At 42.0% G+C, this 17,552-nt stretch overlaps 2 protein-coding genes across 2 annotated transcripts in view; one reads left to right on the top strand and one right to left on the bottom strand.

The window, feature by feature from the left end:
• Window positions 1–17,552, top strand: part of LOC148039109 (uncharacterized) — a 64,355-nt gene that overhangs the window by 39,023 nt on the left and 7,780 nt on the right. Inside the window, exon 4 of the mRNA XM_087674995.1 lies at window positions 14,287–15,008. Coding sequence (XP_087531121.1) covers window positions 14,287–15,008 — 722 coding nt within the window. The remainder of the gene's footprint in view (window positions 1–14,286; window positions 15,009–17,552) is intronic.
• Window positions 1,913–6,976, bottom strand: LOC148039110 (uncharacterized). The gene is made up of 2 exons (XM_087675577.1): window positions 6,880–6,976; window positions 1,913–2,403 (listed from the first exon to the last, which is right to left on the bottom strand). Exons 1-2 carry the CDS (start codon window positions 6,974–6,976, stop codon window positions 1,913–1,915), a joined length of 588 nt encoding a protein of 195 aa, XP_087531703.1.

The following is a 17,552-nucleotide window of genomic DNA, read 5'->3' as shown; positions in this document are numbered from 1 at the left end:
GACAAGTGTGTTGAAGAACTAGCCTGGAAGAGACTAGTTCAAAGTGAAGATGGTCAAATCTCCAAGAGATTAGTCCATGTGGGGTCATCAGTGGAAATTCACTTTCAGTTGAGCTACATTACAAATTTGGATGTAGCTATAGTCTGCAAAGATGGTTAGAAGACTAGTGGGATGCAATGGAAGCAACTCCTAAAATTTAGGGAGTTACTATTTTTGGACCTCAGAATCTGTTCGCGTCATTATCTTCATTTTTGCACGAGGATTAATTCTCTGGTTGTGCCGAGGTCAAATTTTGCACCGATCATAGAGAATTTTAGACCGAAAGGTTTAAACAGGGAAATTGCTACATGCATGCCATGTGTCACAATTTGGGGAAAAATTCCCAAAAGAGAGAGAGAGAGCAGCACAAAAACGAGTTTCAATGCATGAGGGGCAGAAGAGGGGCTCATTTGAGATGGATTGTTGTAGATGGAGAGCTCTTAGAGAGCTGGTCTACCTTGTCTATGGTACACAGAGGGCTGAGCTTGCTTCCTACTCTCTCTTTCTCTCCTTGACAGTATGGTTATGCTGCAGAATCAAGGGCCTTTCTTCTGATTCAGGTTCAGCTGTGTGGAATATGCTGTTTTTGCATGAGGCAAGAGCCTCCTTTCTCCAGGAACAGGAGCAATTGTATGTTGTCCCAACAGTGACAAGTGAGGGTGGTAATCTCACCAAGTAAGTGTCTGAAACAGCACTAAATCAGTATTGTTTTTGGACTGTTCAGAGGCTATTTCAGAGCCCAATTGATGCCAGAATCAAGGGGCATTTGGCCCAGATGATGCAGGACAGTGCAGGGAGCAGTATGAACTGAAAACAGGTTTCAGAACAGGTCTGAACCAGTAATTACAGAGGGCTGAATAGTACAGGGAACAGTAAGAGTTGTAATCAGGTTTCAGAACAGGTCTGAACCAGTAATTACGCAGAATTGCAGGTCTGAACCAGTAATTACAGCAGAATTGCAGGTCAGAACCAGTGATTATAGCAGAGTTGCAGGTCTGAACCAGTAATTTCAGCAGGCTGAAATGGTCAATTCTGCACTCCAATCAGAAGTTTCAGACTTGGGCAGAGTTTCCCCTCTTGGTCAACTTGTTTTGGGTCGATAATTGTACTGTTATGCATAATTGCCGAGGCAAGAGCCTCTTGAACAGGTACAGGGTTTGCTAACTGCATTCCCAAGCAGATACTTGTGTGGAAAACGCTGTTTTCCTGAGATTTCTCGCGTGAAGTCTCACAGGATTCAAAGGGCAAGTGGCCCATAAGGTGCGGGAGCCTGTTGGCTACGCACACAAGTGATTGGCAGGTAAAACAAGGCCCAAAACAGGAAATTACAGCCTGCTGTATATTTTTGCAGGTTTGGGTTTTTGGACATTTTTGGTGTCTATTTGCTCCAGAAGCTTCAAGGAAGCTCCAGGGACACTGTACATGTATTTTGGAGCAGTTTAAAGACAAAAACCAGAAAATGCAGCGTGCTGAATTTCTTACCAGGCACTTCATTGAGTGTGTTTAGGTGTATGGAGGCACCAATTGAGTAGGGATAATGACCAGGTCAAGTTGTACTGCCATTATGGTGTCTAAATCGGGTTGGAACTGTGTTTCCTTCTCCACTTTGTACAGGGACAGCTTGTAGGTAGGTTATTGTGGGATTATCCCTTTGTTAATGAATAAAGAAATACCGCAAGGGGCGCCTGACTTAGGGGCCAACAGGGTGTCTGTGATGCAACAGGAGCATTCTAGCTTCGTGTATTTCTTTTTGATTCTATGTCTTTAAGTTCAGGTAAAGTGGGCGACTGTGAATTAGGTGAAAGCATTTATATATATTTTGGTTGTACACTACCGCCCTTTCCAGTGAACAGGCCGGTTACATCTCACACCGTCATTTGTGGCGCCTCTCCATGACTACCACTCTCCCTCCTCTATAGAAGGCGAGTTTTCCCTCCTCCTTGGCTGCCTTAATTTTTGGCATGCACTCCCTCATGTGGGCTAGTTGGGTTGGTGTGAGATTGTCACCCAAAAGCACACCGGTCCCCTTCAATGTACGGCGTTGGGTTAGGAAGTCTCTCCTAGCCTCCATGGTGGGGAAGCGGAGAATGAGTGCACGCTCTTTTGAGCTCTCCCTTTCTGTGCTTTTCTTGCCCACTCTCCAAGTGGAGACATGCGTGTCTTTCTTAATATTCATTAACGTGTATAGCACCTTGGTGTCCTCATCTACTTTTTCATGCATCTTCAGCCCCGTCACCTGAACATGGAGTGCTCTCATTTTCCTTTTTTGTTCCTCCTCCAATGTGTCATTGATTATGGTTGTTGTAGGTGCGTGTGCTAGGTGTTTCCCCTTCTTTGCAATTTGAATCCATTGCTCCGCCTCCTCTACTTGTTGTTGAGCGAGAGAGAGAGAGGAGAGTAGATCAAATCAGATTAGACGATTTGGAGTAGACCTACATGATCTAAAGGGTGAACATAACCCGTATACTTTGCTGCTACAACAGCCTTGTTTGACTATGTAGCAAACATGCTTTTGATGCTTTGATGGAAGATCTTGAGGAACCTTTGCTAGAGGATTACCAGGCACACTCCTATGCACAGGTCATATCTACCATTGAGGAATTACAATATTTAGACTAGGAATATTTGCTGGAATTTGCTAATATGTTACTAGCAGATTATGTCTAGCATAACCATGAGACGTTCGATGTCCAAGATTAGAATGATATTTTGGAAGATGATGTGGATACAAAGATAGTGTCGTGTTCATATTTGGCATTTTATGAATTAGGGGCTATTCTTTTCTTTATAGGCCAAATCCTGGTGCTTTCATGGATTCGCCAGTTGTTGAATTCCTTTCTGTGAGTGATTACGTGGAAGATATTTTTGTAGGACCACGAGCCTTTTTTGAAGTAATGTTAAAGTCAACCATGCTTTGTGATAATCTCTTAGCCAAAGTGCCATTGTTTTTTAATCTCGCTGCCTTGTTCATGTTGTGCCTTGGCAACCGTTGGCTGATTTCCAGCGCTTGCTTCAACAAGAGTGCCTGGTGTGGGTAGAAGTGGAAGCTTGCCTTGCTATGTATTGGCCTTTGCTGAAGGAAGCTATGGCAACTATTGGTACGATCTTGGTGCCTCCCAATTTAAGGGCCACAAATTGTAACTACATGTGTATATTATGGGATACCTCTCGCAAGAGGCTTAACTAGCTGTGGCTAAATTGCCCTGGCATGCTATCATTGCATTTTCGTTTGAAATGGGCACCTTTTTTTGGCCATTGTTTCTCTTGTGGGCAGTTCGGGCATTTTATGGCTGAATGCCTAGAAAAACATGTAACTCCAAAGGTTGGGAGTGCCCTGGCTATTAATGAGGACCTTATGGTTGACAGTCTTCTGGATGATGAGACCCATGCCCTAATCAATACAAACAAGGGGCAAAAGCCTATGTAGTCTTTGGATCACCTAGATCAAGGTTGGATGTATATACGCCCTAAAAGAAGCTAGAAGAGTACTATTGACTTTTCAACTGCTATGTGTGGCCTTGCCCAAGACTCTCTACATACTTATGTTTGACGAAAATAAGAATAAGGTGCGCCAGTGGCATGTCCAAAGAGTGACACGGTCTCTTCTGCTCCTTCGACATCTTTTACACGAAAGGTTTGTGGACCTTTTTAAAGATCTCCCAGCAAGACTTGCCTTTGACACATGGGTTAAGGTTATTATGCCATGGGATCACAGTTATCCAAGGTCTGTCCCAAAAAAGAGAGAGGATCACACTACCTCAAAATCGGCAAGTTAGAGGATGAACTCATTTGTAGTGTTGGTTGACTTTCTTGGTGAGGGGACTCTTGAATTGCTAGTAGAAAATGTTAAATCAAGGCAAAACCAGCCTCGGGTCTGATCTTCTTTCTATGAATAAATATGAAAGTTGCCACTTGGAACATGCATGGCATTTGCTCGTTGATGCAGGCAAGTTTGTGGACTGCCATGGGTTTTACTTGTTTTATGTTGGGAGCTTTGCACAACATTACTTTGGTGTGCTCATGGTTGATTATGAGAGATTTCAGTCGGTTCTTATGGATAATTTTGCGTATGATTGTTTTCTAGTGGTTGAAATCATGTTTGAAGGGGAGGTGTGAAGAATGCGGGATCTAGAGCATGACATAACCGGAAGCTATGGAGGATGGAAGGAGAAGTGTAGACTCATGATGGAATGGACACTGTTTGTTACACAAGTGAATTAGGTTCCAAGATTGAGACTTGGACTCATAAACACAATCTTGTGTATGTGGACAATGACATTGACACTTTACTGAAATGAAAAGAGTACTATCATTGCATTAAGAAAGGAAGCAAGTACAATGCTTTATAGGAAGTAGGAAACTGCAGTAGGCACCATTGTGCATATGGGATAAGTTAGCGTGCATATCCTTGACCCTGAGATTCCATACAAAGAGGCTGTTTGAGTGTGATTGCTGATTCTCAACACCCCTCCTCAATCACAACTAGGAAAGGCACAAAGTGTGTAGAGGCTGTAATGAGAACCACCTGCAAAGTGTGGGTATACCACAGACATGGCAAAACACCAGAGGCTGTTGCAGAAAAAGCTAAGTGTGGGTACCATAAACATGGTGGACATCCAGAGGCTGTAACAGGGGCCTCACAAAGTGTACAGGGACTGTAATGCCAAGTTACATAAGGAGTTTACAAAGCTTATGGCAGGAAGCATTAGGGTAAGGAAAATGCAAGGCTATTAAAACAGTCTATCAGAATTATGAGAGTACAAGGACTGATGAGTCTTGTCCTTCCGATCCTGGTGATCTTCATCTTCATCTTCTTCTTCCTTTGCTCCATTTTCTTCTTCTTCTTTGACTGCGACTAGATAGGCCTTTTGGGATCTCTTTCTTGCGTGGCAAAACTTCTCGGTGTGTCCGGTCCTTTTGCAGAAGTCACAAAAGAGCTGATCTTTCTTGCCTTTGTACCTGTTGCCAACATATAATGCATGCTCATCTCTAGAGGTACTTGGTTCTTCTTTGGTTTTTAGCTTCTTTTCTTCTTCTAACAGTGATGCCTGGATATCAACAAGTTCAGGATTTGGCATGTTGATTAAAGTTGTTGATACGTTATTATATTCAGGAGGCAAGCTCTTAAGTAGAACACCGATGCAAACATCTTCATCCATTTTAATGTTGATTCGTGCAAGTTGGGTTAGGAGTCCTTCCATGTAATTGAGATGTGTGGCAAGTGATGTGCTGGACTTCATTTCAAGCCTGAAGAACTCAATCAGGAGACCATACTTTGATGATTTAGATTGTGCACCGAACAGGGTGTCAAGTCTTTTCCATGTATCCTGTGAGGTCTCACAGTTATCCACGTGAACTGGGCTCTGATACCATGTTAGAAATGCGGGATCTAGAGTATGACATAACCGGAAGCTATGGAGGATGGAAGGAGAAGTGTAGACTCATGATGGAATGGACACTGTTTGTTACACAAGTGAATTAGGTTCCAAGATTGAGACTTGGACTCATAAACACAATCTTGTGTATGTGGACAATGACATTGACACTTTACTGAAATGAAAAGAGTACTATCATTGCATTAAGAAAGGAAGCAAGTACAATGCTTTATAGGAAGTAGGAAACTGCAGTAGGCACCATTGTGCATATGGGATAAGTTAGCCTGCATATCCTTGACCCTGAGATTCCATACAAAGAGGCTGTTTGAGTGTGATTGCTAATTCTCAACAGGAGGTCCTATGGCTAGTGGGCTTGTATGCCCCCAATGATCCCTTGTCTAGACGTGGTTTGTGGGACAGACTAACAGCTTGTTTGGCACTTGGTTGTAGACCAGGTTTGTTGAAGGGAGATTTCAATATTTATACTGATGCATAATAGTCTACCTTTGAGCCTTTGGTGATAGATTGTCTCGAGAGTCATGTCTGGCGTGAGCTTGCTTTGAATGTTCTTAAACAAGATCTTTGGTCGTGGCTGTGCCCATTAAATCTGGGATTTGATTTTCACTCAGCACAGCATATCACTACATAGTCTAGACTGGATTGTATCTACGTCATGCATGATGATGCCTTCATGCCAGAGAACTTGGACATGCAAGTCTTGCAATGCTATGCCTTGTCAGACCATTTTCCTGTGTAGTTTGAGATGCTTGCACAATCTGTGGTTCCTTTTGGGTAGTTTTTGGGCAAGCTTCCATTCCTCTTCAATTTGTCTTATTTAAAGCATTTTGTTTTCAATGGTTATATGGGGTAACTACTTGACCAATTTGTGTTTGATTTCCCATCAAGAGGACCTCACTCCTTTGAGCAATTATTGGTAATGTATAAAGGGTTGCTCGATAATATGGCATCCATCACGCATCCCTTTGTAGACAGCATCAACAAGTGGTAGAGAAACTATTAGCCTTAGCGCATTCATTGCTTCTTGAGTCCCTGGATGATACATTCTTGTCCTCATTGGCTATGCAATTGGTTGATCTTATCCAACAATTCCAATTGAGATCTTATTAGCAGGCTAAATTGAAATCTTTGACTAACAATTTGCAAGATGCCTCTTGCCAATCTCATAAATTCTTTCGTAGTCTACATCCTTCCCCTAACTGTGAGAATATGGTTAGACTACAACATCCAGATGGGCACATGGTTACAGATCTGTAGTTTATTGTTCGGTTGTGTCTCTACTATTTTCTGGAGCTTCTTGGCTTGGCCCAACACCCTTCTGAGCATATTACTACCACCCGTTCAGCTTCTTATGGTTTGGTCTAGAAACATGTTTCATCTCGCATACAAGTTGCATTGGAAAGTGACATTTACGAGGATGAGGTCATGGATATCTTATTGCACTTACCATGGGTAAAAGCCCGAGTTGGGATGGCCTCACTAATGAAATTTTGGAGACCTATGCCACTCATCTGGTGAAACCTTTGGCTGTGATCTGTCAACATGTTTGGGAGATGGGAGCTATGCTAGCATCATGAAAGGAGGGAGTTATAAAATTGATCCCAAAAGTGCCATCTCCATCAATGTTGAAAATTGAAACATTGGAGATCCATCTCCTTAATGGGCTCGATGTATAAAATTTTCTCTAAAATGCTAGCTAAGCGCCTTGATAGGCATCTCCTTGCCATTGCGCACCCCAATCAGTATGGCTTCATTAATGGTAGAAACATTTTGCATAATGCACTGAATGTGCAAATAGGAATTAACTATTTGTGCAATTGGATTTGGAGAAAGCTTTCAATTATTTGGACTGGTCCTTTTTTTGCAAAACTAATGCATACTATGGGTTTTGGGTTACGTATGTCCCAGTTGATCTATACCATTAGTGCTAATGCTTTGTGGTCCGACATCCATTGCCACCTTGAATGGCACATTGTACTTCTTTTTGATTGTGGATGATCATTCTAGATACATGTGGGTGTATTTTCTCAAGCATAAGTTTATTGCCTTCACTTAATTTTTTGCTTGGGTATTGCTGATGCATAACCAGCAGATTGGTCATTATGTAGGACGCATGAGGAGTGATAGTGGGTGGTGAGTTCACCTCCCACGAGTTTCTTGACTTTCTATAGGAGCATGGTATTTCATGCCAACTTATCTCTACCAACTTTCCTTCAAAGAATGAAGTCGTAGAGTGTAGAAACTAGACTATTATGAACATGGCACACTCTATGTTGTTCACAGCAAAGCTCCCTAAGTGTCTTTGAATTGAGGCTGTTAACACTTCGGTGTACATCCTCAACCGGTGTTCGATTGTGACTATCCCTTGGAGGACTTCACATGAGGCATTCTTTGGCTCTTAGCTTGTAGTTTTTCACTTTCAAGTCTTTGGGAGTTGTGCTTATATGCACACCCCTAATGATAAGATATGCAAGCTCACTCCTTGGGCTGATCTCCTGATTTTTGTTGAATACTTCTCCAAAGTGAAAGGTTATCATTTGTTATTCTTCGACAAACAAGGTGATCATTGGGAAAGATGCACTATTTGATGAGAGGGACATTGTGTAGTCTTTTGTACCAGATTCCATGCCCTTTCTTCACATTATTCCTTAGAGATAGTGTCTTCTGAGCTAGTTTTACTACCTGCTCTTGACCCATCTATAGATTCTTCACCTCCTAGGTTCCCTCCGCGGGACCTGTTACCTTGTTGGTACCAGCAGGCCATATGGGATTCGGGGATTTTTCCACCAGATTCCACTCCAGAGAGCTCTCAAAAATCTGTCCAACTTGTACCTCAAGCATCGTTTGTGTTGCTATTTATAGCCGATTACATAGTGCATTTCGAGCCAGATAGTTGGCAGGAGGCTCTTTACCACCTCCATGGTAAGAGGCCATGGAAAAGGAGCTAGAGAGTATTGATCAAAATGAAACTTGGACCTTGGTGGATCGTTCAAGCCACAAGAAAGCCATTAGGATGAAGTGGATTTTTAGGACTAAGCTAAAGCCTTGCCTTGTGGCACAAGGATTTTGACAGAAGCAAGGTATTGACTATGAAGAAACCTTTGCTTCTATTGTACAATTGACATCATTTTGTCTGTTGGTTGCGTTGGCTGCTTACTATGGTTGGCCAATCTATCAGATGGACATCAAAAGTATCTTTCTGAACGGTTATCTGAAGGAGGAAGTCTATGTGGAGTAGCCTCCCGGATTTTCTTTTACTGACTAGAAAGATAAGGCCTTTCGCTTCTGGAATGCTCTTTATGGGCTAAAACAAGCATTGCGGTCTTGATTCCAAAGCATGGATGAGTTCATTAGAATTCACGAACACCATTCTATTCCTTATGGCTCGAACTTATATGTTTGTACTACATAAGAGGAGATAAGCTATATCCTATTGCATGTAGATGATTAATTTATCAACACTAGCTCTGATTTTGTTGCTATAGCAGAAATTAAGGCCTAGATTTACTGTACTTTTGAAATGACAGATCTTGGTTTGTTGTCTTATTTTTTGGGGATGAATCTAGAGGTAGTATTTTTGTGTCATACCAAAAATACGATCTTCAATTTAGTGGACCAGTTTTGCACAAATCAGACACGGCTTGTAGCCATGCTTCTTGATCCCACTCTCCATCTTTTTAAGGATACCCTAAGTTAGCCCTTCGACGAGCACACCTATAGGTCCATGGTAGGAAAGTTTTTTTGGTTGATCCATAGTAGGCTAGATTTAGCATACTTAGTTTGCTTAGTCAATCTTTCACTGCACCTAGAATGTCACATTGGGTTGAATGTCTTCATGTTTTGAGATATTTGTGGTGTACCTATTCTTATGGCCTAACTTATGGATCTCGTTTATTTTTATAGAGGTATACTAACTCTGATTGGGTAAGAGATCATGATACTTGGCATTTTCATGGAAACTATCTCTTTACCTTGGACACGACACCCATCTCTTGGGCCGGCTTAAGCAGGACACAATGGTGGCTTCCATGGCCTAGGTTGAGTATTGGGATTTTTTTGATGGTACCACGGAGGCTATCTACTTGAGAAGCTTACTGGTAGCACTTTAGTTTCCATGCGACTCTTCCACCATTGTCTAATGCGACAACTAGAGTGCCATTGTCCTTGCGGGCAATTAATCATTACACCACAAACGCGGCATGTGGGGTTTCACTTCCACTTGAATAGAGAGCAGGCTGAGCTAGACACCATACGCCTAGAGTTTGTGCGTTCAGAAAACTTTGTAGACATATTGACCAAGGCGGTTAATCGGCTAGTATTGCAGTACATTCTATAGGATTGGCTTGGATACACTCTCCCCTACTTCTTCAAATTACATGATTGCAAAAGGACACTTGGGCAAGTGAACAATTTCCCTGCGAGGGCACTGTCCAAGTGACATAGTTACATCACATTTTGCATGAGCATGATCACACCTGCATTGCCTCTTGTATCACTTCAGCACATTGACATTCTGTCTTGTAAATATGTATCTGTGCGCATTTATCTCTTTTCGGTCTTTTTGAGTGGTCGACTTTGGATCCACCATATTTGCAACATTACACATGGCAATCTCCAAGGCAGTCTCCCTTGGTTGCTTAGCTTTGCTAGGTTGCTTTCCATACGTCTTTTTTGCCTCTCCATATACCCATTATATTTGCTTTACTCACCTCTAGCCTCTTCCTTCATCATCATTGACACCCAATAGTGGTAGAAATAGCTTGCTTATTTTGTAAAAGCCTTTGGGTTTGGCTGCTAGTCTCCCATCCATTACTTAATCGCCTACCATCTCTACTTTTGAAACAAACACAACTAAAAAAAAAAAGTTTATTGTGGTTCCCTCTACCTTTGCAAAACTTGGTAGGCCACTAAGCAGCTGACGTGCACCCTTTGTCCGATGCCCTAGCCTCTCTAGGGTGACCACTTGGACTCCCTTGGTGAGATAACCATTGTCCCTGTAGTCTTGGTAGGCCACTGAGCAGCCATTGTGCACCCTTTGTCCGATACCTTCATTGCTTTGGGGTGGAATGCCTTTGGGTAAAAACACATTAAAGCAAAAACACTCAAAACTTTTGGTTGGCTTCTTTTCTAACTCAGCTTTTGGGCCTAAGAGGGGGTCTTGAGTCAACATAAGCATTACGTGCTGAATTAGCCTCTTAAATAGCCCCAAAAATGCTTAATTAATGAAAACCTTAAAATGGTGCACAGTCCGAGAGAGTTTTTAAATGGTGCACAGGTGTCCATGATGATAAAGCTAGAGTATCCTCTCCAAAGCTCAGAGTTGGGTTGGTTTTTTTTGTGGGTGAAATGAGGTCTTGAAACTTTCTATAAATAGGCATGTTGTCCTCCATTCAATCCAATCTCGCTTTTGCAGGTTTTAGGCCCTCTAGCTTTGCTGCCCACACCCCATTCATAAAGGACGTTTCAGCCGAAGCTGTGTGTTGCCATCCACATTGGTTAGAGGCTTGTTTCTAGCCTCTCGCACAGGTTTTCTACCTTGTTTTGCTGTCGCCAGCAATCAACTCTTCACCAGAGAGGCTGTGTTCACCCTGGTGGACAGTTTGCAGGCTGTGTTTGCCGTCCACACTCCATGGCAATCATCCATAGGCTGCGTTTGACTAGTCCAGCTGTCGTCCTGCAGTCCACATCATCATTGCTATTGTCTTTGACCAGTTTCTGCTGCCTCCTGACAGTCCACATCATCACATGCAGCTAGGTTGACTGTTTTCTCTCTGCTCTGCCTTTTTGGCACTTATTCGGCACCACTCATTGCTACATTTGTTGCTGTCCGCCGACAGTTGGAGGCTGCCTTGCTGCATTTCAGGATCCGACACACTCTCCCACCACTGAGCACCTTTGCTTCGATCCACAAGACACGAGAGTTTGGGGTACATTTTTCATTCTTGCATGGTTTGTTTGCTGCATGAGCATTGCGTATTCAGTATTCAGTCATTCATTCAGATTCCATTGTGTTCATTGTCTTTGAGTTACCCTAACCCTAATTGTGTTCAGTTGAGTTTATGCTTTGTTGTAGGCTTTCATTTATGTTTCTACATTAGGGAATTTCTTCACACATAGTACTCCATGAGGAGCTATCTTTGAAGTAGAGATTCCTTGATTTTATTGCTTAAACTTTTCTATGCTTGCTTCTCATCAAGGAGGGTGGATGCAGTGTTGGAGAGTTGTGCTCATCTAAAATGGATTGGTGCTGTAATACGGTGATACGTGCTAGCCATGGACAACTCCACTAGTAGTGATGCCAAACCTCTTAGTTAAGGATGAAGCAACAAGTTGGAAGTTCAGCTGGGGGAGGTGGAGGTAGGCATAACAGTAGGTGGCGATGGGATGCAATGTCTAACTTGAGCTCACTTTACAGTGTACACTTGTTTCAAGTGATAGCAAATGAGACCTACAATGTGTAGGAATGAATGTGTGGCCCACTGTCCATGCCGTCCCTATTTTTTAAATATTGGTATTGTTTGAGAGCGTTATGCTTTTATCTAGTCTCTTGTTGATACTATGTTCTTCCTAACAGAAAAGAAAGTTCTATTAATGACACCTTCGAGAAAAATCTACTTGAGATGAATTCTTGCAAATGGTTTCTTTTTCAGAGAAAAGAAAATTGTATTATGACACTCGGGGGAAAATCCCCCTGAGGTAAAACAAAGTAAAAAGGACCTTGCAAAGAGTAGCTAAGTAAATCATAAATACAATGGCTATGTGAACAACTACTCTAGTGGGAAATATGGTCAGACCATATGAGGGGCTAGTGAAAGAAGGTGCCAGAGTCCCAATTCGATAGAAGGTATCTCTCTTCCTCCTTATTCTCTCAAAGCCACCCTCTAGTGTCTCCCATCTTCCATGTAGAGAATGGATCATCTGCATCCAAACCCTCTACATTGGAGACAACTTGGAGGTCTAACATGGCTACACCTCACAGTCCAGATGTACCAAGCAATGATGCTAGCAATAAGCACCCAGCTAGTGTCCTTGGGTCCACTGTGCTTGTGAGTAGTGGGATCTTGCTTAAGTGCTGGCAATGGTGAGAAAGGAGTGGCTCTTTTGAAAATCCTCATATCCACATGCTGGGTCTTTGTTAGTGACCCAAGCTATGGCCCCCGAGGTTGCAACCATGGTCTTTGTGTGCCATGAAAGACCATCGTAGGGCTCTCCTCCATATCTTCTACTGCCTTTGCATCTCTTCTGGCTCACTGCATCTCACATGTCACTGGGACCCAGCTATATCCCAGCCATGTACTAACTACTAAGTTCTTGTGAGCTAATAGCCATAGGAAGAGGGATATCTTCTGCCTGGAACCGTCATCTAGCCTGCTTATTCAGGTCCAACCTGATTTACGCTTTTAATAGTGTGTGCCAACCAGATATGGTACTCAAAGTGTATCTATAGGCTATCTATCACATAGTTGTGGGTATTCATGGATGTATCAGGTGTGTGACTCGTTCAGATCAGTGGACATGAGTGTGGGCTTGACCTTTTTCCAAACTGCTAAGCATTGAAGTAGATTGTACACATGGATCAGTTCTTGGTTTTCCTATCATGGATTGAGGATGGATAGCCTTCCATCTTTTCCAGTATGGTTTAGATACATATTTTTCACTTTTCATGCATACAAAATATCAGCTGTAACATTAGGATGGACCTCTTGCTCTTGCAGATGCATGACACCTGGACCCACCAAGGAGCTCTCTACCAAATTCCAGTTCTACAAGGATCCTTCCTATACTTCACGTGAGAGAGGCTAGGTTTATAATTTCTCTCTAATGGTCTATGCCACCCTTTTGCTTTTGAAAGGGATCTATATCCACCAGGACCGAAAGAATGTATCAAGCCTAATATTGTTTCCATTCATGATGTTTTAATTGAGCTTTTTGATCTCAACTCAGCGTATTTTGCTCCTGATGATTACCCCTGAGAAAGAGGTTACAAGCACAAGGTTATCTGGCTAACTTTTAAGGCTACATTATGCGTGCAAGCTTCCTGTTTGAATTTGTTTGAGTGGATTTAGAAAGGATAGAGATGAGAGTCCAATATGAGGAGAGGAGAATTCAGGTGAGGAATGGCATTCCACAGCACTCTGAGTGACCTGGGAGGCATTGGTCATTGGTCACGGACAGAGGCCTGCTTGTGGATATGAGGAATCCTATGGGAGGCATAGCCCATGAGATATTTGCTCAGCAGAGCAGAGAGCCATCCCCACTCCAGGCTTCTCTCAGACAGATTGGACCACTGGCCATTGTCATGAATGGGAACTTATTGGCAGCATATAGCTGGGTGCATCTGGACAACAATGATGCAGCCAGTCTTAAACATGTATGTGGTGTTTTTAATTAGAATGTCTCTTCTAGGAAAAATAAAGATTGTGTGGTATAGACTAAACTGTAATGGGGATGGCAAGCTTTCTGGACATGTATGGTGAGGATAGGGTGTTCAACTGCAGGAATGGTAAAGGGAGATGATGAGTATTCAATTTTCTAAATACATGCAACAAGATAGTAAGAAGAAAAAGTAACAAGGAAACTGAGCTAGAGCAAGGAGAACTCCCAGTCTTACATTGCAATCCCATACTATATTCAGGCTTTCTCAATCATCATAAGAAAGGAATACACTTTAACTCTAAGAATAAGAAACAAATATATAAGTTCTCCAAAAAAAAGAAAAATTTTTGTTGCCTCCAATGCAAAATATGTTTCCTGAAGGGGTGAATTGAAAGGGTCCAATTTGGCATTGTCCTGAGGTTACTTATTGATAGAATCATTCGTTCCTCTGAAAAAAAAGTTTCACTTGGCATTGCAGATCTGATGAAATCACATCAAACCAGTAAATCTTTCATAAAGTTGCGGGAACTGGGGCCTTTATCTGTAATTGCAAATATTGACCATGCTGACCAATCAACCCTGAATTTGACTTCTGGAACATGTGAAACTGCTAATACCAAAACTGGAGTCTTAGTAGAAGTGAAGGAATTAGAACAATCGACACAGAACAGTGCAAGCTATGTTAAGATGTTGCAGCCAGTAGTCTGCTCAAATATTGGTACCACCAACCTACTTTCAGCTGACATGGTCAATGAAAGAAGAAATTATAATGAAGGATTGGATCTCATGCACTGTATGCCATTGGAAAATGATAAGGACCTAGTAGTACAGTCTCTTTATTCTTCAAATCTGTTGGCAAGTGAAGACAATGTCAAAACTGAAGACCTTTCCAAAGGTACTTACGAAGACTGCTCAGTACAGGAATCAGAAAGTACATTTGTAAATGTAGCCAAATCTGATACATTTGGAGATGCTTCCAAGTTTGACAATCTTGAAAATCAACCAATCCATGACACACATGTCAGTTCTGACGATAATGGTCTAGAAAGAGTACTTGGTAAGAATACTAGATGGCAGATACAGGAACAGTTTAAGCATTTTGAGGAAGAAGGAACTATGGAGCCAGTCATTGATCCATGGGGAAAAGTTGTAGGAAGTGATTCATCACGTGAGGACTTAAATGCACCATGCAGATTTCTGGTAAAACTTTTAACGGTTTGAATTTTAAGTCATCTATTGTTTATTTTCTTGAACCAAAAGGCAGTAAAGGATGGGCCAGATTTGATTTGCTGCATAGGTTTTTCTTCTCTCTATTACTAAATCCCCTCGGGACAAAACATTCGAAGGCAAGATATAAAGTACAAAACAGCCCTGTAAGGGTACAAAAACTGGAAGTTCTCCCAATTTGCTGCATGAAACAGCTCCCCCACTGGGAGCATTGCAACTTTTTGTCAATTAAACAATCATATAATATTCAATATTGAATTTAGAAAATTTATATTAATAGAATAACAGCCATATGCGTAGGTAATTTCTCAATTGGCACTGGGAAGACAGAAAAGGCAACAAAGATGGAAGTCCTTCCAACAGCTTTCTGAAGTTCTAAATGCTGAATGCAAAAATTTTCACAGTGCTTATACCTGATGGAACAGCTTACATGTAGATGTTGTGCATTAGGTGCACATGCACAATATAAGTAGCTGTACCGTAGTAGGTTTTCAACCTTTAAAACTGCAATTCGATATATTTCTAGTGTGGTTATATTTAATGGATGTTCATTGTTCAACTAAGTGCCTCTCACGTCAGGTGGAAGTCCCATTCAGTCATCCCAACTCTTTGATTTTGCAAGTAATCTTTGTGAATGTATGTCACTTCCTCTTTGAATGCTTAAAGTCACCTTGTAACCTCTCCCATCTTGTAAGTGGGTGGCTCATAGATGTTTACTTTTGTGTTTTATGTCATTATAGGACTTGTATATTTTATGTCGACCTGAGTGTATTTCGAGTGAGGTGGTTTTAATAAAATTTATTGTTTCTTAGGAAAAACAAAGGGTAAATGATATGATAGAATAGGAACGGTTTACTTTCTTTTCCACCTATCACTTTGTTTAGAAATTGCTTACAAGGTTCTTGCAAATGCTTTTCTTTCCTTTTAGTAAATTCCCTTGAGACAAAATATCTAAGGGAAAGTGCAAAAAGTACAACTAAGGGACTTCCCAACATAACAAATATACAACAAAATCAAAGTCTATTACAATACTTGAATGAATAACCAATCAAGCGGTCTAAAACACCAAACTATGTGTAGCTGACATGTGAAAGAAAGTGCCAAAATCCCAAATCTTGAGAAAAGCATCTCTCTCTGTAGAAAGTTTTTTGGGTCATTTGCCCCTTGTTTCACCCAAGACTTCTTCTCCAATTTGACCCTTGGCTGGCCAAATGATGCCCCAAATCAATTCGGGATGGGCTGGCTCTTGAAATCCCTTGATAATCTTCAATTATCAGCTCTGCTGATTTCAGTCCCTTGAGCCTTCAATCTCTGGCATGGATCCGAAGGTGGCTGCTAAACCCTAATTTCTGCTATGAATTAGGGTTTACTACAGAAATTACAGATCAGCCCACCAAAAATGACTGAGATCTCCTCTAAATGGCTGAGAATTGCTGAGAATGGCTAAGCATAGCCTGAAGGAGATGAGAGAATGCTGTAGAGAGAGAAAATTTTGAGATTTGTTGTGAAGAACTGATCAAAATCAGTTGCTGCCGTGCTGTACCAGCCCCAAACAGATGCATCAACAACAATAAGAGCATCAGAGACTATGATCTTCAAGGGAAAATGCATCAGCAGCAAGTGTGAGATGGAGGGATGCAAGTCTCTAATGACTTCTATGGATTTGAATTGGAAGGTTACAGCTCATTCCGATTTTCCCTTGGTGGATGCTACCCGTTATAGGCAGTTGGTTGGCTCCTTGATCTTGCTTCTCAATACTCGTGTTGACTTATGCTATGCTGTAGGTGTGCGGGCCGGGTTCATGAGTGAACCCAAGATGGTGCATTGGCAAGTTGCTCAGAGGATTTTGAGGTTTCTATGGGGGACCCTTGATCTTGGGATCTATTCCAGCAAGTACAGGTGATGTAGACTTGGTACTTGTAGGATGGAGTGATTCAGATTGGGTTGGCGATGTGGATAATCGAAGGTCCACGACAGGTTATTACTTTACCTTGGGTGTCGGTGCTATTTCATGGAGCAGCAAGAAGCAACCCACGGTTGCCCTATCGTCAATTGAGGCAGAGTATTGGGCGATGTCTTCTACCACATGTGAGATAGTGTGGCTTTGCTGGCTCTTGGAGGAGCTTGGTTGCTTGCAGACAAGTCCTATTGTTCTTCAGTGCGACAATGAGATTTGGATTGCCTTGGCCAAGAACCCTATGTTTCATGCTCGGACGAAGCACATTGAGATCCAGTACCATTTCATTCAGAAGAAGATTCTGCATGAGACTATTGCCTTGGTCTATTGCAAGAGAGAGGACAATCTTGCAGACTTGTTTACGAAGGCGCTTCCTCAGGCTTTACTTCGACAGCACTCCAGATCCTTAGCCTTCTACCTTGCCTAGGATTTGAGAGGGGGTGCTAGAGATTGGCATTCCCTGGACAAGCAGTTCTAGATCTGAGCATTTTTCTGCAAGTGCACCAGGCAGGCCACGTGGTAGACAGTTCGTATAGAGGGCACTAGGGAACGCAAGTGCC

Source organism: Lygodium microphyllum, chromosome 3, assembly GCF_053477565.2.
Source record: "Lygodium microphyllum isolate KBCC chromosome 3, Lygodium_microphyllum_v1.1.10, whole genome shotgun sequence".
In the NCBI taxonomy this organism is placed as follows: domain Eukaryota; kingdom Viridiplantae; phylum Streptophyta; class Polypodiopsida; order Schizaeales; family Lygodiaceae; genus Lygodium; species Lygodium microphyllum.
This window is presented reverse-complemented; position numbering and strand designations above follow the sequence as displayed.